The 23,571-nt window shown below is 38.0% G+C and overlaps 2 protein-coding genes across 3 annotated transcripts in view; one reads left to right on the top strand and one right to left on the bottom strand.

The window, feature by feature from the left end:
- Positions 1 to 23,571, top strand: part of LOC6647595 (furin-like protease 1) — a 53,047-nt gene that overhangs the window by 17,680 nt on the left and 11,796 nt on the right. For both annotated transcript variants that reach the window (XM_023178737.2, XM_023178736.2), the window contains exons 3-4: positions 23,128 to 23,367; positions 23,429 to 23,557. In XM_023178737.2, the coding sequence (XP_023034505.1) occupies positions 23,128 to 23,367; positions 23,429 to 23,557 (369 nt within the window). The remainder of the gene's footprint in view (positions 1 to 23,127; positions 23,368 to 23,428; positions 23,558 to 23,571) is intronic.
- LOC6647597 (NADH-quinone oxidoreductase subunit D) lies at positions 21,334 to 23,101 on the bottom strand. The gene is made up of 2 exons (XM_002070296.3): positions 22,824 to 23,101; positions 21,334 to 22,763 (listed from the first exon to the last, which is right to left on the bottom strand). Exons 1-2 carry the CDS (start codon positions 22,993 to 22,995, stop codon positions 21,403 to 21,405), a joined length of 1,533 nt encoding a protein of 510 aa, XP_002070332.1. The 5' UTR covers positions 22,996 to 23,101; the 3' UTR covers positions 21,334 to 21,402.

The raw sequence follows: 23,571 nt of genomic DNA, 5'->3' as shown, positions 1-23,571 counted from the left end.
GAGGCAAAATGTCGAAACAGTTTATCAGGCAATAAATTCCAAGCATCCAACACCTATATACACGCACACACACACACAACAAAATATAAATTTAAAAAAAAAAAACAAAAAAAAAACGCTAACGCTCAATTTAATACCATAAATATTTTATGCAAAACAAGAGCAGATAAAATCATATAAAGAGCGCAGAAAAAATATTCACAGAATTGTTAAATAAAACTTATCAGGGTAATCGCACACTCACAGACACACACACACATACTCACACTCATACACTTATAAACCGACAAAACTTAATTAAATGCAGGCACACATACCGCGCCATACACAGATAGGCAAACAGCGAGACAAATAAACAAATATCATTGGAATTTTTTATGAGCTGCCATCATACGACGACATTTTACAATGATAATAATAAATAAATTTTGTAAATATTTTTTCAGCAAATTGTTTGCCGAGTCTGTTTGTGTGTGTGTGTGTGAAAATATATAAATGAGAGCTGATCAGATAAAATGGTATAAAATATCATAAAGAAGGCATTTAAAGGCCCTAAAACAGGTGTCTGAAAAAATTCACATTTAAGATCATATACAATACAAAGAGATGGCGAGATAAATTATTTGAAAATGTTTCTTGTTTCCTTTTCCCCGAGATGCTAATGACTGAAAATCGCTTAAGACTTTTACCAGAATTAAATTTTGGCCAACGTTTTGCATAATTTGGTTGAGAATAAACATAAATTACCCGTTAGCAGTGTGTGAGTAGAGAGAGAGTGAGAGAGATAGCACTTAATTTGCATACATATATGTCGATTCGTTTGGCTTATGCATTTTCCAATCGAAATTTGTGCAAAAGTGTTTAAACAAGAAGCAAAGGAGCAAAGCCATAAAGTATGCAATACAATTTTAGAGCTTAGACCATTAAGATGTGTTCTGTCTATCTACAGTTTCCCCTCGTTCAATTTAATCCGCTCTGTCTCGCTTTGGTCTCCCTATCTCCTTTTGTCCTTAGTGCTTCGCTTGCTTGTAAGCAACTTCCGTTTCCGTTATCCGACGCGTCGTTTGTTCTGCCTTTGTTACAGATTCTGCTTCTGGTTCTGCTGCTGCTGCTGCTGTCGCTTCTTCTTCTTGAGCATCATCAACATCGTCTTGGTCTTGAGGCATAACGTTAACAGCACTAACGTGCTTACGTTATGCAACATATGCGCAACACTTTACCCTCAGACATGCCACGCCACGCCCCCACGGCCGTCCTTCTTTAAATTTTTCGTCTTTTCTTCTTGAATTCAACTAAATACGTTTTGGCAAGTTTATGAAAATGTTGTTGTTGGTCTTTTTGCTGCTGCTGTTGCTGCTGCTGTTGCTGTTGGTGTTGCTGCCACGACTCATTAAGAAAACAAAAGCTGCACAGAAAAGTTTCTCCTTACCTCCGCAGTGGAAAATGTTTGTTGTTGTTGCTGTTGTCCTGTTTTTATTGCCATTTTGTTATAATTAAGTTGACTTTATTACCACCCTGAAAAATGTTATACAAGCTACACTACGCTTAGCCTTAGTTTGAACATTTTTGGTTTACATTTATTGAACTTTTGTGCTTTTGAATTATTAATTATTTTGTTTAACAAAAGTTGAGAGTGCGCCAGTTTTCAACTAGCCAGCTGTTGCCATGCTTTGCCTTTGCATAGAATGGAGAATGTCTTGGTTAAGAATGCCTCAAGTTACAACAGATCGCACCACATAAGAAACCAACTAACTAACCGTGATGGCTATACGAGATGACAAGAGTCAGTTTGAGTTAACTTGAGTCCAATTTATATTTATATAGTTTGTTGCAACCACAAAACTGGCTTTAATTTCTTTTAAATTAACCTAAATTTCTATTTAATTTGTGGTTGTCACAGAAAAAGTTCAGCAAACACATTTTTATGCTTAAATTATATGCTCATATTATAATCGGTGAAATCGGCCATGCATTCGTATGGAGCGCAATGGCTCATTATCAAATACAATTGCAATTATACAAGCAATTAGGCGTTAAGGCTAATTTTTTATTATTATAAAATGTTTTCGCTGCCTACATTTAGGCAAATGTGCGCGTTTTGTTCGCTGGTCCATAAATAAAACTTAATGGCGAAAAACAGTTGTGTTGGTCAGCAACAGCACCACCCCCCCACGCCCACACACCAATGGGCATCTCTCTGCCATCGGCCATTCTCCCCATCCTGTCACGTAGAATTTTGTTTGGTAGAAATTAAAAATGTTGAAAGTGAGAGGAAATGGAAAAAATATGTTGCCTACTTTTGTGGGTCTGCTGTGCATAACAACATGAATAATAAATTAATAGGTGGTTGTGTTTGTGTGTGTGTGCGTGAGTGTGTGTGTGTGTAAGCTAGTTTCGGTAGAGGCAAACGAGGCGTATGCGTAACATGCGTTTGCATAAATTCATGCTTAATTAGCCAGCCACAATCTCCTCTTACCGTTTCCAGCTGGAAGCTTCTTGCCCATACCGTTTCCCTAGCTTCCATTCCCTTGACAAACCACCAACAAGGCAACCAACTTGTAACGCCCCTAATTAGTGGTTTTCAAATGTACTTAATTGTTTTTTTTACTTTTTTTTTTGCCTTTCGAAACATAAATAAGTATTTGTCTTGATGCAGAGCAAAAAAAGGTTACGACTTATCTAACAAAGTTTCTAACCCTTTTAAAATTTCTTCCTTAACTTTCGCTCAGTGTAGATGTGTGTTTCTTGCAGCTAATTGTAGTAACAAAGAAAAAAAAAAAGAAAGAAGAAAAATCACTTTCAACACATGGCATTCAATTCAATTTGTTGTTGCTGGCGTGTTTCATGGTACTTTTTTTTTTTGTTGTTGCTTTGTTTTTGTAGTGTTATTAACTGGCTTTTTGGCACAATTAAGCGATGCCACGCCCACGTTTTGTGTACGTGTCTGCAGCGCATTTACGTTTAATTTGCAGCAGCGCGCTAAAGAAGGAGAAAAACTTTTGCTCATCGGGACTTGCCATGGGTATTGCACGCACGTTTCATTTCCCAGCAGCAGCAACAGCAAGAGCAAAATTTAAGCATTCGCTAGTGTCTACTGAATGTGTGTGTGTGTGTGTGTGTGAGCTTTGTGTTTTCCAACTTTTAACCAAATTGTTTAACTAAGTAGTTAAAGCGCATAAAACTCACGTACCGAAAATACAAATGTATATACACACAAAGACTTAAGCGGTAGAGACTTATGACTTGTATTTAAAATTGGAAACTACACACCAACTACAAATCATTTTATCATTTTGGAAATTCGTTTCCTCCATCTCCACTTAGTACTCGAACATGCAAATCAGCTTACCGCCAGCAAATCACTAGAAACAATTGAACTGTTGAGGGGGGGCAAATAAAGCTTAGAGCACACACACAAATACAACCAGAGAAAAGCAGACACACACAGACACAACATTAGCTAGCCAGTGATTCATCTGCATCTGCATCTGCAGCAGCAACAGCAACATCAACTGCATCATCTAGCAAAGGAGGAGCTATTTAAATTGTCATTGCACTTGGATTAGACATGGCTTTCCTTTCAGCACAATTTTTCTTCTTTTTTATACAATTCTTTCTCTCTTTCTCTTTCTGGATTTTCTTTACTTTTTTGTTTTGCAAATTGAATTGCAAAGCAAAAATGTCGCCCATGGAGTTCCATTTTAACATGACAAATGATTTACTTTTGCGAATAGCTAACAAAAAAAAAAAGGTGGCCTGTATTTGACAATAGGTAAGTAAGACTGGTAAAAATGATAGGAAAAACCAATTAGAGATTAGATGGCAGAAAAATTTTTTACTTCCCACTTAAAGCCAGAAGGCAGAACAAGAAATTGGCAGTTGACCAAAAAAAATATACAATTGTTTGCTACGCTTAAGCAGTGAAAAAAGGATTCGTGCTCACTGCCAGCCATCGAGCCATCCAGTATATACATTCCACTTCAGTGGACAATGCCTTTAACCTCTCTGGTAGCAGCCCGCAAAACGTTGCATTGAGCTGCCATTGCATCCACATGGAATGCGCAGCTGCACAATTTATAGCAAGAACCAAAGTAAATGTATATCCGTGTGTGTGTGTGTGTGTGTGCGTGTGTATATGTAGGAGTATGTCAGATAACAAGCTTACTTGTTGTCTCTCCTCCCAACTACCATCTCAACTACGCTCTGTTGCATAAAATCTTATAAATTGCAAATTGAATTTAACGATAAACATCGACAGAGACCGAGGAGAACAAGAAGGGCAGTTGAAATAAAGTGAGAGACTTAAGAGCGAGAAAGAGAAACTACATTTGCCATATTGAAATTACTATCCTGAGCCCACTTATTTCCTTTATCTGTGTCCTGCCGCAGCCAGAGTCTGTCTCTCTGTGTCTGACAATCATTGTGTTTGTCTGACAAATAATACATTTTTAAGCCTCAACATCAATTGAGAAATTTGATTAACTTTAGCAACGACATTCAATTGTTGCCATATTAAATCTCATTTGCCTTTTATCTCTCTTTCTATTTTCAGGTGAGTTGTTGTTGCAAGAGATGAAACAATTTACTATTTAATAACATCTTTAATATCAGTATGTATATAGTAATTTTTGTAATCATTTAGCTAAGCTCTGTCTGTCTAGACTCTATATAAACTTACCGCTATATGCACACTCAAATCTTTTACAAGGATTACACTGAACACACACACATTCATAGCCACACCCAGCGTGGCCCCCACATGAAACAGACAATTATGTTGTGAAACGAACAAGGAAACACAGTTTGGCATTTTGTTCATAATTTATAAGGCACCCAAAAAACAAAAAAGCAAAAAAAAAAAAACCAGAGAAACGAAAAAGCGAAACGAAATACGAAAAGTCAGGCCAGACAGCTTGGCGACGACTATAAAGAAGACGAAGGCTTTCCCCAAACAGTTAGCAGGAAAAAGGGTAGCAACAACATGAATACAAAACCCTTTGGTTTCTTAATAACTGACTATTGAATACCCTTGTTGGATGAGAGTAAAACTGGTTTATACTTATAGAGAATGAACGTAAATAATATTGTTTGGTATTTTCCAACAAGTTTTAAAATGTTCATCTCTAAAAATGAATGTAGGCAAAAGATAGAAATAGACAAATTATGAGCTGAATAGGAATAGTTGTCCCTAGAGAATGGAATTTTAACTTGCTTTATCTAAATTATTTAAATGGAAATTTATTAAAATTTAAAGCATTAATCAGAAATTATTTCATTAGATTAAAAAAGTCTTAACGATGGTTCTGAAGGTCTTTTTTATAAAAGTAAAAGTAAGTAAAAGTAAAATACATACACGATACACATAAATTGAAGTATGATTATTCGAACTTTTTTTTATTATAGAAAAATTTCACTTAGAAATCTGAAATCCTGTGTAGCTTATGACCTTTTGAAAAAATGACGTATATCTAATCTGTTGAAGGGTATTAAAAAAAAAAGAGATGCGGCAACCGAAAGTCAAAAACTAACTGCCTTTTGTTAGAGCCAACGCGCCATGTGCCCATTACGGTTGGGAGTTTGAATGTCTGTGTCTGTGTGTGTGTGTGTGGGTGTATGTCCATGTAGGTGTAACAAAGTGTTATTGGGTGCAAGTGTGTGTGTCTGAGAGGATGTGCGTGTCTCATGTGTCTGGGTTTATTTGTCTCATTGCACGTTCTCCTCTGGTTTAACCTTTTTTCAACTTCCCTTTCGGCCATATTGTTGCTGGCCTCAGTATTGTTGTTTTTCTCGTCTTCTTGTCTGCGCATAAATAATTCAACACACACACACATTTAGTCTTTTCATTGTTATTGACTTTATTCTCTAGTAAATTTTACACGTCTTTTGTTAGAGCAAACCCAAAAACGAAAACGAGTCAAATACAGATTAAATAATTTGCCCTTAAATTTTTGTTCCAGATTTTAAGGTAAAAAAATTAAAATTTTGTTTGAATTTGATTTTGGTTTTATCTTTGAATGACTGAATAGTTCACTTGGCCTTTTTTTGTTGTTACCATTTACATATATTACTCTTACAAATTACTTTTACGTGACAATTATTTTAAAGCCAGTCTCAATTTCAGTTCCCGACTCGAATATGTGAGAATTCAAAAAAATTTAAACCAAAAATGAAAAAATAAAATATAAAGGAATTGGGAGAGAGAGAGAGGGAGTGAAAAAGAGAAGTAGCTTCCTAAGCGATTTCTCAATTTGCATATGTTACAGACACTTGGCCCGGATGTTGTGCGCCTGTGTCCGGGGTTTCGGTCTGCTGCTGGATCCTCTCACTGCCTCTCAAGTGGGACTTGACTTGGTCAGGCCTTTTGTGGCAGTCAATTTGTTAAATAAATTGAATTAAGTTGCACTTTTTTCTACAGCCTCTTAAATTTTTGGACAAAAAACAAGGGAAATGAAAATGAAAACGGAAACACGAATGTACAAACCCAAATTTAGTTATATTTTTGGGTCGTGTCTTTATTCATTTAGCCAGACAAAACAAAAGAGCAGAAAAACTCAAACAAAAAGAAAGGAACTTAAAAGACTCCAAGTCGTAGTTGTTTTTTTACCCTATCTGATTAAGATATTGTAAAAGGGTGATGACTAATGTACTTTGTGCTTCTCTCTTAATAGGTCCTGAATGTTATATTTTCTTCCATCATTGTAGTCTTTAAATCGCCAACTGTAAGTCCAAATGCATACACCCTTTGTTAATAAGGGCATCATAAAAATGTGCAAATTTGATAATAAATAATCGCAGCTGGAAATTTTCATTATTCCTAGCGGAAGGCCAGACAAAAACAAATAAACAAACAAACATCCGCACCCCAAAAATGTGAAGGAAAAAAAGGCAAAAAACAAAAATTTTTGTTGTGTTAATCTTATAAATCATAAATTTGAAAGACTAAAACAAATTTGAAAAAAATGGCTGGAAAATGAAATGAATTTGGCAAACAATATTTAGTACGCTCCTCCTCGGCCACTCACCCGCTCTCTCTCTTTCTGTCTCTCTGACTGTGTCTATAATTCTCTACGTCTCTAGCATAATTAATAATGAGAGAGGCAAAAGAAAAGCGGAAATCCAATTAAAATTTTGTTTTTCCGTTGATTCCGTTGTGAGTTTTTTTTTCTCTCGTTTTTCGGTTTTTGGGTTTTTATTGCTGCCAAAGGCAAAAAGGAAAATTAAATATTAGGCGGAACACAACATGTGGTATACTTAATATATGCTTGCTTGCGTCTGCTTGTTGGCATAAATTTTTGAAAGAATTTTAGTGCATATTGGCACGGTCGTAAAGAGCCCAAAAATGGCCAATTGACAAAACTTGGTCTTCACTTTTTATGGCCCAAAACGGCCCCAGGATATTAACGCAGCTCCATAGGCAGGCTGCTTAATTAGATTCCGCTAGAATCTCCTTTCCTGTTGCTGTTGCCACATACCTCGTCCTTACCGTGTCCTGTCAAGTGTGTCTTTCTATGTACATACATTTCGGGCGCAACCAATTGCGTCTCATAAAAACGTAGGAGCAATAAACCTTTTTTTTTTGGTGGGTGGGTGCTCAGCCAGTTGGCGGAAAGCGAAAGTCACTCTAATGGAAATTAATGTATGAAAAGTGTGAGGAATGTGAGGGGGCATAACTCCAAGTGTTACTAGGTAACTAGGCAAAGTTAGTTAATTAACTTATATGTCAAATTTGCAGATTGGCCAAGTTGAAACTAAATTGGCTTTCCCTTTACTGGTGTAAGTAAATGTATATGTATATCCCCACACATAAAATGGCAGCTCACTTATAATTCCATTGAAAGCCTGGCAACAGGATCGTATTCGATATGTTTACCTTTCATCGAATATACCAAATAAAGCCTAACAAGAAGTACAAAAAAAAAGAAATGGGGGCGAACCCAAAGCCCAGAGGACAGCAGACGTCAGACTGTGGGCTATCAGACTAGGGCTCAGGCCGTTAAAACCGCTGGTGAAAAGCGACTTTCAATTAATATACACACAGGCGAGAAGTAAGCGGGCGCAAAAAAAAAAGGAAAATGGGGAAAAAAACAGAAGCGGTGCAATCTCTCTCTCTCTCACTCGCTTTTTGCTTCAATGTCTGTATCTCTGTTTGTTTTGTACCACCAAACTACCCACAATTCAGTGAACCTTAACAGGCAATAACGAGGCAAAAGCCACAGGCCAAACACGCACATGAACAGCAGCAAGAGGCAAAAGGAACGAGATCTCTGTCATTAATGCGACCGTCAGACATTTTTAAAAACACATTCAGCGAGCCAAATGGTGAAGTCTCTTATTCGCATGGATTCGCTTCTCCTGTGGGACTCGTAAATTTTGCAATTTCTTCATTGTTGCTAATTTATATGACACGCCAGGGCTACTGTTCCGAGTGGATAGCAAGGACATGCGCTAATATAAAGCAAATAATGTGTTGCATACCATCAGGCGCGCTCCACTCCAAATTGTTTCATGGCCAGCTAAAAGCAAAAAAAAAAAAAAAGAAAAGAGAGAGAAACATTCAAAGCTCTACGCCGCCAAAAAAAAGAGAAAAAAAAAAACAAAAAAAACTATGCGGATAGGGAAGAGGAAAAAATGAAAACACGTAACTTTTGGTTAACCAAATGGAATATGGCAAACTCTGACCCACTCAGTCAGACTGAGAGCAGGCAGCAACAACGAGCCTCCCTAGACACCATTGCCGCCATCCCCCGGCGTTAGCCCTGCTCTCCATAGCTCTGACCTGACTCTTTCTCTCTGTTTTGTTAGTTCAAATTACCTGAAAGTCCTTTCGGGCCTTTCAGTCGGTATACACAAACACACACACACACATTTATAGAGAATGCCTCGGCTGGGTTAAATGCAATTTTCTGATTTTTGCCTCAATTGGCAAAGAAATATGAATTTAAGCGCTTAAATGTAAATGAAACTTTCTCTGCACAATTTAATTTTAGTCACAATTAAGTGCAGGCAAATATTTTACATCAAGTTTTACTTTGTGATTAAAAAGTGTAACTGCAATAAACCGACTGGCATATAAAAACAATTTAATTTAACATTTCTAATCTTAGTTATAGTGTTTCTACTTTTTCCATAACACAATCCGCTTAAGTACTATAAAATTTGTGTGAATTAAGAGATTTCTTAATAAAAGCAAAAGGGGGCAAAAACACGGCAAACTAAAACTCATTTGGGCCTTGACTCCTCCTGCCAACAAGCAAAACCCAATGGTATAAAGAAGCTCAGACTTTGTTGCATTAAAGCCAGGCTAAGAGATTTTTTTGTGTTGCCACTCTGTGGTCAGCCTGTGGCTTACACATATATATGTATTAGTATATCCGCTAGATATATGCCACAATGTATATGGAATATTTTTGCATGGGCAAAAGTTGAGGGAATATTTACGGTATGGTTATAAACTGAACAATTTGCTGTCAAATTATGCCTTTGAAAGGCTATGCTCGGGGTAGGAGAGTGAGGAATGGAGAGGGTATAGGTTGGATGAGTAGGGCCCCCTAGCTAACATAGGGTAAGAAGTGAACAAGTGTCGTAAAAAGCACATGAAACTGTGGCAACACTTGAGCCATGCCACTGAGCTGGTAGGTATGCAACAATTTTTGGACATTTTTATGGGCTACCAAGAGGATGATGTTGCAAAGGAAATAGAAAAGCAGAGAGAAAGAGCGAGAGAGAGAGAGAGAGAGAGTGAAGAAAAATGGACACAAGTTGAGTTGGCAGGGCAGTGGCAGCCATCTTGCTGCTGCTACCAGCTATTTATTGAACAACAAAGAGTGGTTGTGGTAAAGAAAGGGAGCTGTGGTAAGAGAGGAATGTGGAGTAGGTTAGAGGCACTTAACATGTGTGAAAAATGCGTTCAAGGCAAAAGCCATTCAAGGTAAACTAGAAAGAAGCTCGTTGCAACAGAAACTTGGTCAGGTATTAGTAGATGTCACTCTTTCTCTCTCCTTCTCTCTGGTGTTCACACTATACACGGCATTCGTTTAACCGCAACAATTCCGTTATATGCCAAGCCTCGTTGATTCTCTGCATCTGCCTCTTTCTTTATCTCTCTCCCTCTCTGTCTCTCTCTGTTTCTCTTATTGTGTTTGTGTGTGTTTCATTCTGTTTTTCTGCTCGGTTGTTGCTCGAGAGCATCGCTCGCTTGGCAAATTGCCATATAAAAAAATTGTTTCAAGCGCCACAAAATATGCAACGCTAAATTTGTGCAACGAACTAGCTGAGTGTGAATGTCTATCAGTAAACACGTGAGTGCAAGTGAGATGGAAGTAAGCAGAGTGAATGCGAGAGTACCATAAACAATGTTAAAATGTTGCGCATTGCATTTTCTTTGCATACTTTTCAGCGAGCGCGCAAAAAGTTAACCCATTCTATTTTTTTTTTTGTTTTTGGTTTTGAATTAAACAACGCACGTATTTCACACCTGGTTGAGATTCGGTTGATGGCGGCAACAGGCGGGAAAGGGGGTTCCTGCCTTGGGGGCGAGCAAAACGCGTTTAGCCGTGTGAGTGTCTGACAATTGAAATGAACGCCATGCGGGATGAGCACAATAAGCTTGATGCTCTTGAATATGTGTGAATAAAAAGTATTTCAAAATTTATAAACAAGTCGAAAGTGTATGCTTAAATTGCACAAAATGCCATTTTCTTTATCTCTGTGTGTCTAGTTTTCCTTATATCCATGTCAGACATTCACTTTATTTAACAAAGACTTGAAGTCTAAAGTTTTCAAGTGCATGTTGCAGGCTATTAACTTTCCACGAACCTTTGTAAGCAAGCGACAACACATAGAAACACACCAAAACACATAACCCCATCGAATCGCAGCTGTGTTTATATCGCCTTTTTGTTTCTCCCCTCTTAGAGGAAGTCCTTGACGAGGCACGCACGCACAACTTTCTCCTCTAAGAATGCAACAAATTTTCTTCTTTTTTTTTGTTTTCGTTTTGCTCATGTTATTGTTTTTGTTGCATATTCAATGTTGTGCTTCTTTCCCCTACCTCTCTGTACCGCGTCACGTTCCCGTGGCTTGCCGCTCGACTGAACCCCTCCCCTAGTTGTTATTATATATAGTTTTAAACTGGGCTACAAGCAAGCAACTCGTCTCAAATGCCAACCGAGTTGTACAACAAAACCAAACCACTAAAGCCAAAAGCCTTTAACTTCTCTTCTATGCTGACATTGTTTTAAGTGTTCGTTCGTTCGTTTGTTTGTTCGTTCTTTCGTTCTTACCAACATTTTGTGTTGGCTGCTTCATTAAATTCTTCGAAATTTAACATATGTTTTGTGTGTCTTCGCCTTACTTGGTCTTCCTTTCTGTCTCTCGCATTCTTGGTTTTTCATGCCTGCCTCTAAGTTTTTTCCACTTTTCCGTCGTTGATGTTTATTTAAGCTCACATAAATTTCCGTCTTGAACGAAAAAAACTTTTGCCATTATTCACACACATTCTCATATACCCCCACTCATACATACGCAAACGGTCTTTCTGCCGGCGTGTCTTATTCATTTTGTTAAATTGAATTTTCCGTTTATATTTTTTTTAATTTTTATCATTTTGTTTTTTTAAGCAATCGAAGAGCAATTTAGAAAAACAACGTTTCCTTTTCTTTTCATTATTTTTTCGCTTAATTAGGTAACTTGAGTTCGATTTATGGTTTTCATTTCCTTTGCCCAAGTTTTGTATACTCTTCTGACAGGTTAGCTGATTTATCTATCTATGTAGACCAATAATTTCTTCTTAACATGCTCTTTAAGACGAAAATAAACCTACTCACAAATAGAGGTAATCATCATAAGACAAGAAATTGTTTTGCAGATCATTTTGGCTTTCCGTTCCTTTTATCCTTGCCACGCTCCACAAATTATGTCTCATATTTCTCCATTAGATTGGTACGAAAACAGCCCTTAAAAGCCATTGAGCAGATATTTCTTCCTCCCCTCAGCAAACAGCACTCATAATAATAATTCTATCCGCTGCAACTAAAAACCTTTTCCATTTTCCTTACCTCCCATACCTTCCATATTGACGCACAGTCGAAACGTATTTGTATTGCATTATTGGAAAAGTTACGGCGTCTATACCGCCCTCGCATGCCCTCAAAATGGGTGGAAAACCACCCCAAGAGTGTAAAGAAAAACGGGAAAAACAAAATCACCTCGGAAATTTTGATTAATGTATTGCAATCATATTTTTCATCTAACGTTCAGCTGCCAATTGCCAATTCGTTGCACATTTGCACTTTAATGGTTTCATTTGATGTTGCCACTGGCAACTCATCAGAAACGGGGAAATATGTTGAGAAGGAGCAGGAAGACAACGGGGTGGAACATAAATAGAAATGATTTGCAATATGTTATGCCATGGGACCTCTGATTGACGATCTGATTATTGCTGTAATAAAACTATATTTTTATATGTATACTAAAGTTGTTACAAATTTTTTCACTTTAGCAAGCTTTTTGCCTTTTTGTTTTTGTTGAGTGCTGATTCTGCAAACTTAAATGCATTTTTCTCCCCACTTGCCCGCAATCCTTAGCCATTGTTTCTATCAAAAGGCTTTTGTTAAAAAGTTTTAATTTTTTCCCTTTCTCTGCTTAGCTTTACGTACTATTACTATTATTCTCCCAGCATAAGTTTAAAGTAATTTAACTTTTGACGAGTTTTCCTTTTCCCTTTGCCAGCAACAAAACAAAGCAAAAAAAAAATCTATTGAGTTTTCATGCAGATTATTTTGTAGCAATTTGGAAGGTTTCTTTTAACGTATTTTTCTCTATAAAAAAACCGACAAAAATGAGGAAAAGTTATAGAGAAATTTTTTAAATCGATAAAGTTTAATGCATTGAGTATGAAAATATTGTCGTTTAAGCCTTAACTAAACGTTTTTATAATATAACATTTTATTAAAATCGCATAAAATCAAATAACAAAATTTAGGGTGATTAGAAGTCAGTATCGAGTTATCCAAACTATAAATGTTAGTTTAAGACTAAAGTAGTAAACTGTCGATAAATCTTTTGCTTTTGAAGTGAAGGTGATACTTGGGAATGCATTAGTTGGATTCCTTTAAGAAGTAGCACTCAAAGTCTAAGTGCACGTATGCTGGAGGAAAATCTAAAGAGAGGTTTGCCCTCGTACGCATGGAGGTGTATATATTTATTGTGATGCTTTGTTATTGTGTGTTATTTATATTTCTATATTGCATATTTGTATTCGATGAGCTTCCCGATGGCCCATTTCTCCCACTTGTCCCTTATAAAATCCTTTGTCGCCTTGTGTTTTTCTGCTGTCGAAGTCAATTTGTGTCAGGGACCTAGAACGATGGCTGGGAAATATGTATATTTATATATGTTATGATTATTTTTAGTTTGCTTTAATTTAAGTCAAGCAGGAAATGCAGAAAAGTTCAACCAAAATCAATATGGATCAGAATCTATATACATATATGACAAACCTTTGGGCGTGTACATTTAAAAAGTGTACTCGTTGCGTATATTGCTAAGGCAACCAAAGTCCTTTGAAGATTTGATGAACATTTTTTATTAAAAAAAAAAAAAGAGAACGTGGAATTATGAGAACCATTTTTCCTCGTTTCATTTCTTTGACATGCCAGCAACAGTTTTTTTTTTCCCCCCGCCACCCCATTTGGCATAGTCTTATTTTATGAATTCTCAAGCATCTCTCTGCCCAGTTAGCTTTTACTGTGACAGAGAAATGCTTCGTCTTTGAATTGCAATAATATGTGATACACACACTCACTCAACTCTTGCCTCGAGTTCGGTTGCTTCTTTGAAGTCGCATTGGTGGCATGCCACATTTTGCAAACGAAAGAATTTCCACACAGAAAAGTAGACTAGCAAACGCATAGCAGTTGCCTTTAATGAGGAAGATGTATCGAAACGAAACCTAATTTCAATCAATTTAGCTAACAAAAGACAGATTTGCTGCCAAAACCTAACGAATCAATTTGATTTCCCCAAAGCGAGGAGACGGAGACAAAAGAGTCTCCGAGTGCATGACAAACGACAAAGAAATTTCGCATTTCATTAGGAAACAACTAAAAAGCAAATAAAGAAAATACGGGCGTATCGAAGAAAACGAACGGAACGAAAACCAATTGCAATGAAAATCGTTTTGTATTGCAAGCGATAAATGTTCGGCTAAGCTTTCCAACTAGAAATGGGCAAGCAAGTGGCATCATTACTCAAGCAAATGAGGTCATCATCATCATCGCCATCATTGAATGGTGGACAAGGTTTTTGGTTGCAATCCCCAAATCGTACGACAACATCATTGACTCCAACTCCCCCGCAAGTGCAATCAATTTCTTTCACAAAAGGCGTATTGCCCCCCATTGCTCCATCGTCCCCTTTTGTCCCATGTCCAATCTTTCAATGCGTGCCACACAACTGATGCTGGCAATTGAAATGCAAAAATATTTCACAATTTCTGCATTGCATGTTTGAGTTTAGGAGGAGTTCGGCTTTCGGAGTACAGAGTTAAACAATGAATGGAGAGAAGCAAGCAAGAACAATGCCAGCAAGAGAGCATTATTAATTCTATTTTTCCCCACCCATTTATTCACATGTGCCAGCCAAGCTGTGACAACATGGATCTAGTATCTATCCAACTATTGCTCCGTATTGACCATGTATTGAAATTTTTAAATGTTTACTCAAAGTTCAAGTCAAGCACCGACACTTGAAATACCTTTACCCTATCCAAAGCTAGTGTTATGCAAAGGATTGGTTAAGGATTTCTCGTTTCCACGGGTTGGAACTTCTTTACGAAATTAGTGGCCAAATTAGGTTTACTCTCAAACCCTTAAGTCAAAGTTGCAAATGAAAGATCCAAAATAAAGTTTGGTTATTCATTTGCGAACTAATTGAGTAACAAATTTAACCAAGTTGGAAAATCGGCATTTATCAAATTAAAGTTTTTCTCTTTAGTTTAAGCTCTTAAATAAAGACTTTTAAAGAATGAAATTTAAAGATTTCAATTTGGTTTTGCCTTGACTTATGTATCGAACATTTTTCAGCCGCTGTTTTAACTTGATTTCTGTGACATTTTACAGCCTTGATTGCTACTATTTCTGTTGCTGGTCCTGTCAAAAGTCAATAAATTCTCTCTGTGTGCTCTCTGTACAAAACCAACTGCATGCGGGCCACAAAGCGTGGTATTGGTGGCAGTGGTCGGGGTGAGGAAGGGAAAGGGGGGTACCGCCTCCTCTTTTTTTTTTCCTCTGGCCACATTGTAAATGAAAATCGTTGTCCCTATTCTGCTATGGTCTTCTGCTGGTCTCTTCCCCCTTGGACTGCGTTGGTCCGGGTTCTGTGTCATGTCTTTATGTCTGTCCTCTTCTGGATAAATAAAAGAATGGCTTTCTTTAAACCGACTCAATCACATTAAACTTACATTTGTTGCAACAGCTGTGACCTCTCTGGCTGGCTCTATGCATCTGTCTGATCTGACATAAGTGTCCTTACGGTCAGCAATTTCCGTCTATACTTACACAGGGTATTTATCGATTGCTGGCCCAGAGTCAAAGTCAGAGTTGTTGACCAAACTTTTAGGTATTATTCCGATACACGAAACATTTTTCTTCCCTCTGCACTATTTTTCCATTTCAAATTTCATTTCATTTTATTTATTTCCAATTATAATGAACATTTTCCATTGGTCCTTTTCGTTGATATTTAAATATATGTATACGATAAATTGTTATACAATTCGTTACGCTTTTCAGTGGCATCAATTTAAATGACACTCCTATATGTGGGTATGCACTTGATGTTATTGTCGTTGGCGTTGGTGCTGCTGTTGCTGTTGCTGGTTCTGTTGTTGTCATTGTCATTTATATTTTTACAGTCAACGCTTTGGCTTATAATATACAATATACAATTGCGTTTTTCTTTTCAATTAATTTCCAACAATGAATCAAATTATGGATTGAGCAGCAGCAGCAGCAGGAGCAGCAGCCGGAAAAGGAAATAATTTCTACCTGTTTATAAATTGATTTTTCCACATTTAATGTGAATCGTAAATTATTCGTTTGGGTGGGTGAAAATGTTTAAAATGCATAAAGTAAATGCAATATTATAATAGCCAATAAAATTCAATAATTAATTATGGTCGAATTGAAGTAATAAATGACGCGACAAGAGCCAATGTAAATCTTAAAGTCTGCATAATAAGTAGTTTGAAATTAAATAGATTTTTATGTCGAGGACTTGCTGCATCCTTTAAAACCTTTTTATCATATTGGTAGGCAACTAGCAACTCATTTTATTGGCTCACCAGAAGTCCTTAACCAAATCTCGAGCCTTTACATTGTCTGCTATAGATTTTGTTGATGCCCATGAGGAAATGTCTACAGTATATGAAAAGGGTACCGAGGAAAAAGTAAAGCAACCCCCTTAAGATATGCCATAGATTCGCAAAAGATATTGCTCCCCCAATTGCCATTAAGACCAAAGTAGAAAGAAGGCCAAAAAAAAATATTTACAACAGCTGATCTCTGGGTTTATTAAATTTGCGTGCTCTACCCTCACAACGAGCCAGACCTAAGCTAGACCCACAGGGGACAGTTTGGGCTAGAGTAGACCAGGAAGGGACAGGCGAGAGAGTGGGTCAGGACCAAGGGTTGCAAACTCGTCGTCTTTTACCTGATTGCAAAAAAACAACAGGGGGAAAAGAAAGATAGTCTCAATCTCACCCATGTAAACAATTATGTGCGTTGCTGTCTAAGAGGTTTCTGGCTTCATCTAAGGGTAGTACATGCCCTTGGCTGCTGGTGCGAGTGTACTAAGGGCAGAAGTTGTGGAAAGCTGGCATATGGATAGAGGACGCAGGTCTGCCGCAAAAACAGTTTTGTTTATCTTTCATAAAAGTCGCCCAAAGCTGCCCGAAAAAACTGTTTCTCTCTCAACAACTTAATAAGAGAAAGCCGCAAAAAGTATATGTATATATTTTGGAAAAACACTCTAGTAGGAAGACCTACGCATAAAAAACAAAATCAATTCCAGAACTCAACCTTTCCCGCCTTAAAATATGCAACACAAATATGTGTTTCTCAATAGTGGCGCTGGGCAACCCTGTCACTGCAAATGTTTACATAACTTTTTAACAATTTAAAAACCAATACCAACAACAATAACAAGCAGCAGTAACCTCTGACCTGCAATTGTTTGGTACAAATTGTCGCCATTTTCTATAAATATTTTAACAAAAGCCTCTCAAAACCATCCCCGCTGCCCCCGAGCAAATGAACTTTGCCGCCCAGTCGAATAACAATACAATTGTTTTCATTATTATGGCATCGTTGTGTTGATGGGGCAACAAAGGGCAACACATAAAGGGCATCAACACACCGACACCGAAAACACACACACACACACACACATAGGAATATACATTTACATGCATACATAAGAAATGCATGTAGGATACGAATATATATATATAGCTAAATATTTATATAACTATGGCAACTCGGAGCATCGAGTGATTGAAGAAACATATTGCCAGGAGAATCCCATTCGTAAGTTGCCTCATTTAAGCAGAATATGCTTTAAGATCCTCAGTGAAGATTTTATTGAATTGAATGGATATGGATATGTGAGGAAGGAATATTTATACACACAATTAGCTTAGGTTAAAGTAGTTTGGGTTTTAGGCCATAACTCATGGGCCTTTAACATGTTAAGAACAACTAATTAATTGATGAGTTTGTTAACTTAATATTGAGGTTTTGACCCTCATATACTTATGGGCTAATATTGAACGATTCAAGATTAATATACAAACCTGTAAGATTTAAAAGCACTAATTAAACTAAATATATATTTGCAGGCCAGCTTTTAAAGCTTATTAAGCATTAATTTAAAATAGATAGAGCAAACAAATAAGGTTTTTAGACTGGTCCAACCATGTGCTATTTTTGATCAATATGGTTGAAAAATGTTCTGGCAACTGAAACTTATTGAGTATAACATATGTATGTATTGAAGGAAAGAAATACAATATTAGTGAAACGATAGTTAAATTTATCACAGGGTATATGAAAATCGAACAACAGAATGCTATATTGCATTAATTTTTGATCTCACTTGAGAATATTTCACTTTCAGCTAGCCTGCACTCTTACATATTTTCAATTACAATATTTCCACCTCACATATGATGACACAAAATCCCTGTCTTGATACCAAGAGCAGAAAGCCAGGCCGAAAGATGGAAGGGCAATGGGGGAGAGTACACGTTGACATGGGACTGCTGTTGACATCGTTCAGCACAGCTTTTCGGAGTGTGACATTTCACAGCTTTTGTATGCATCACTCTTTTGGCCCCCAGTCCGTTCGGGTGATGCCCCATGTGCCCCTGTTGCTGGGGCGCACCTGTTTCTGTCATCATTTTTAACAGTGAGTGATACATTTTTTTTTTTTTTGGTGTAAAAAGTGTTGATGAGGCTTCCTCCATGTCGGCTTTTATCAGATTTCCCTACCAACCGCCCGCTTAATTGAAAATCCAAGCTGCATTTCTATTCTGAGTACCACTAAATTAATTATCAGTTAATTAAACGTTGCACGTATTTATATAGAAGTCGGATCCCCTTCTGTCGAGTTGTCACCTCTTCAGCAATTCAACTCTTTTTTTGTCGTGGTGTTTAAAAAATTAACCATTTACCATGGCAATTGAGCACATGGTAAAGTAAATGGTGGGTGCTCTTTTTTCTGGGCTAATTTAAAGACCCTTCCCATGCCACGCCTCCAGTTTGGTTGCGATGTGTAGATACACCTTTTTTCACCTCTCTTCCGTCTGTCTGCTGCATTGTACATACATTTGTCAGTCTCGTCCTCAAATACATACATTTCTCTCCCTCTCTTTGGCTCACACTCAAGTTGATTAATTAAATTGTTGACAATTTTAAAAGCTTTTTATGGAGGCGGCATTATTCACAGCTTAACATATCCCCACGCTTTCTCTGTATCTCCTTTTCTCATTTCACTGCTTGTTGGTCGTAATTGTTTGTTGCGGTTTTATTGCTTTTTATGCCATCGTCCGTTTTTGGTTGTCTGTGATAAATGCACTAGAAAATTAGCTAACTTGGTTGTTCGTGAAGAAATTCGTTTCAACTAGAAAATTCTATTTAATATGAGAGAACATTAACAAGCCAAAAATATGAGAACAAAAAATAAAAAGAGAAAAGAAGAGAAAACGAAAAACAGATTCAATGCTCGAGTGAATAATTTTTGTAATTTAGCAAGACTAATTTTCATTACAGAATATGACTTTTCTACATGTCTCTAGTTTCTCCCTCTCTCTATCTGTTTCTCTGTGTATATCTGTCTTTATCTGTTTCGTTCTATCGCTGTCACATACATATGCAATTTCCATATGCTACAAATCTGTCATTTACATTTATGAGCTCTCAAACGCAAATGGCTTGTAAAAGTTAATATCCTGACAGGAGGCATCCATGGCATTTGCCGCACAAAGGCACAAACGAAATGCCCATTAATCCATCAACGTCCAACGCATTGCCACTTAAATTTGATGGCCCAAAAAAGATATCCCCAGTTGAGTTTTGTAAGTCAATTTTAATTGAAACCGCAACAAAACAATTAAAACTAAGCCCGGACACTGGACTCTGTGTCCCTATCCCTATATCCACTTTCATTTTGTTGTCGCACTATTTCCCCACACTCCCTCATAGAGTTTTTAGTCGTTTCAGAATAGTAATATATGTATATATTTATAACTATATCTATAGTATATGTATTACGTATATGTAGTATTAACTTAACTTTTCCAGTAAACTCAATTAAAATGTTGGGCACAAAAAATTGCATATGCATGGAAAGTCACAAAGCAAATATGTATGCCCAAGTGTGTGTGTGTGCGTGTGTTTTGGGTGGGTATGTATGTGTGAGTGTGTTTGTGTTGCATAAATTAATAAACTTGATAAAGAGAAAGAGAGATAGACAGGAAGATACGAAAAACCACTCGACGAGCATAAAAACTAAACGAGCTTTGAGCGCTGGGCGACACGTACGCAGGTCGGGGGGGAGTGAGAGTAGCAGCAATTAAAATTTTAGCAGTAGTTGCCCACCAGGCGGATGTATGGCCAAGAGAATGGTGAACGGTGGTGGCATACTGTCAACACACACGTACACATACACTTCTCAAATTTCATGACAAACGCCAGCCAGCACACTGAAGGAGAGGGAACCGCTTCCGCTGTTGCCCAAAATCGGCGAAGGCATCCGCTGTGGGCATGAATAAATTGTGTTGCATACTTTTATGCGTTTACCTGTGTTTGTAAAGCGCTTAATGATGCGTGTGTCGTCCTCCCTCTCACTCTCTTTCACACACACAAGCACACACTTTCTTCATGTGTGTGTGTGACCAATATACTTACAATTAAGCTGCAGTCATGTGCAAGTTTTTGGCAGTCATGCACAATGGCAACACACACAATACACGGAAGAATTTTTATTATGACTGTTATTTTAAGGCTTTTGAATCTGACATCTGACAGAGTTGTCAACTGCAAGTAGTAGTAGCTTATGTTGAAAGTGGTTGAAAATTTCCAGTGACACAACAACGGAAATTTACTTTAAAACAAACAATTACTAATATGTGGATCAAAATTTTGCCTCTTCAACCTACTTTCCTTTGGGGAATCAACTTTTAATAACTCCTTAAAGTAAAACTGTCTAAAATACAGCACTTTAAATCATTTACATGATTTCTGAGTCCTTAGGCTTGTCAGTTTTTTGAACGATCTGCAAATTTTGTGGCCTCCATGGATGCTCTGGATATTGGCATTTGCACTTCGCAATACAAATTAAACAATTTCAAAGTGTATTTTGTAGTAGCTGACCCTATTCAATACTGATTCTAATTATACATATTTACCTGAAATATACAAAAATCGAAAATGCTTTTAAGCCCAGGAAGTGTAATCTACATATTAAATCCATTACAACACACTTGCCAAATATGTTGACAACAAAAAAAAAAAGAGGGGAATACAAAATTCCATTACTGCGAAATTGTAATTACAAAATAGCTGAAGTAACTATTCCTCCCCCACTGTGCACACACATTTATTGTCTGGCATTCAAAATGCAATTTGCTAAAGAATTTTAAAACAATGAAATTCAATTAATGGGGTGTTGGCAACATTGTTTTGTATAGAACTGGGTGACACATCAGATGCCGCAAAATCAAAACAATTTTGCATAAATTTGAAAACTAATAAATTCAATTTCACACACAGATTCACACACAGAAAGGGGGGATTACTTCACTCCACCCCGTTTTCTCTTTTATTGCTTCAATTTGTGTAATTAGCGATCGATTTCCCCAAATACAATATCCAGTGATCCAATAATAGCACAAACATCGGCCAGCATGTGCGTGGGGGCAATTTTACGCATCATGGCCAAATGAGCATAAGAAGCTGGACGTATTTTGCAGCGATAAGGACGAGAAGTCCCATCGGAGACTAGATAGACCCCGAATTCTCCCTTTGGACTCTCCACGGCTGTGTATGTCTGTCCTGGTGGCACAGCGAAGCCCTGCGAGAAATACTTGAAATGATGTATCAGATCCTCCATGCCCAATTTCATATTGCGTCTTTGCGGTGGTGTTATCTTTCGATCATCCACCTTGATCTCTCCTAGAGGCATCTTCTCAAGACATTGCTGGATAATGCGAAGCGATTCTCGCATCTCATACATGCGAACCAAATAGCGATCATAGCAATCGCCATTACGACCCACAGCAACATCGAATTCCAACTCCGGATACGCATCGTAGGGCTGTTGCTTACGCAGATCCCATTTAATGCCAGTACCTCGCAGTACTGGACCGCTGCATCCATAATTGAGGGCCTCGTAGGCCGTTATCTGACCAATGCCAATGTTTCGCATACGCCAAATGCGATTATCCGTAATCACATCCTCAACCTCATCAAGGCGATCCTTGAACTGGGTGATAAACGCATACAGATCCTCAGAGAAACCCAATGGGATATCGGAGGCAACTCCGCCCGGTCGTATATAGCAAGCATGCATTCGAGCTCCTGAAGCTCGTTCCGAGAACTCGTACATCTTCTCGCGTTCCTCAAAGAGCCAGAAAAGTGGCGTAATGGCACCACAGTCCAGAATGGCCGAAGAGACGGCCATTGTGTGGTTGGTCAGGCGCATTAGCTCCGCAAATAAAGTACGTATATATTTGGCACGTCGCGGCACTTCTATATTCAATAGCTTCTCCACAGCCAACGAGTAGGCCTGCTCATTGGCCATGCAGGACACATAGTCCAGGCGATCGAAATAGGGCAAGGCCTGTAAATAGGTTTTATGTTCGATTAACTTCTCGGTGCCACGATGCAGTAGGCCAATGTGCGGATCGGCCGATAAAATTGTCTCGTTGTCCAGCTCTAGGATCATGCGCAGCACACCATGAGCTGCCGGATGGGCTGGTCCAAAGTTTATAAATTTACTCCGGAAGGTCCGGTCCACAAGCGGAGCCTTTTTGCCCTTCGTATTGGGCCGCTGTTTCCATTGATCGCCAGTGGGAAACATAACCACTTTGTCAAAATCCTTATAGAATTCAGGATCTGGATACCAATGATGCGAATCATGTGGCTCATACGGAGGTGGAGTAGGAGGAGTACTACTCTCAGACTCCCTATCTTTAAAGCATTCTGTGTGAATTAAACAGAGACAAGTGACAAACGCGAATATAAAATGCATGGGCTACTCACTATCTTTGATTGTGGAAAAGTAACGAGCGTTCCACAATTTTCTCCAATCGGGTCTCTTTTTCATGGTCATCTTCAGATTTTGCATATTAAAATACTTCTCGCTCATGGCCTGAAAGCGGCGAATTTCTCCCGGAGTGAAGAGTTGATTTGCTATTTTACGTATGTTATCCATTTGCTTGGATGAATGCTGAATGCTGGATGCTGTAGATTCAACTGGGAAATGTTTACTCAATAGTTTTTGCTTTCGAAATGAATGTGTTGTGTATAGCCTACTACAATTGATTTAATTTTTTCTCCATTTTAGATCTTCGATGATCATTATCACTTTGCCCATCACAAGGTATCGAAGCGTTCCCTCTCACCTGCCACACATCATCAGACGCGTCTGGATTTCGATGAGCGCGTCCATTGGGCCCAGCAGCAGAAAGCCAAATCCCGGAGCAAGCGAGATTTCATCCGAATGCGACCATCGCGCACCTCATCGCGGACCTTGGTGGATGTGATGGGGTTTGATGATGCCAAATGGCCGCAAATGTGGTACTTGGTAAGTTTCTTTCAACTAGTAAAAATGATTGGATTAAAATTTACTTTGATTTGCTTTTTAGAATCGTGGTCCTGGACTTGATATGAATGTGATACGTGCCTGGAAGCAAGGCATTACGGGCAAAGGTGTCGTTGTCACCATTCTCGACGATGGACTGGAATCCGATCATCCCGATATAGAACAGAATTATGTAAGTTCAATTCA

The sequence above is a fragment of the Drosophila willistoni genome, chromosome 3R, assembly GCF_018902025.1.
Source record: "Drosophila willistoni isolate 14030-0811.24 chromosome 3R, UCI_dwil_1.1, whole genome shotgun sequence".
NCBI lineage: Eukaryota > Metazoa > Arthropoda > Insecta > Diptera > Drosophilidae > Drosophila > Drosophila willistoni.
The sequence above is the reverse complement of the archived record's forward strand: the minus strand, read 5'-3'. Positions and strand labels throughout refer to the sequence as shown.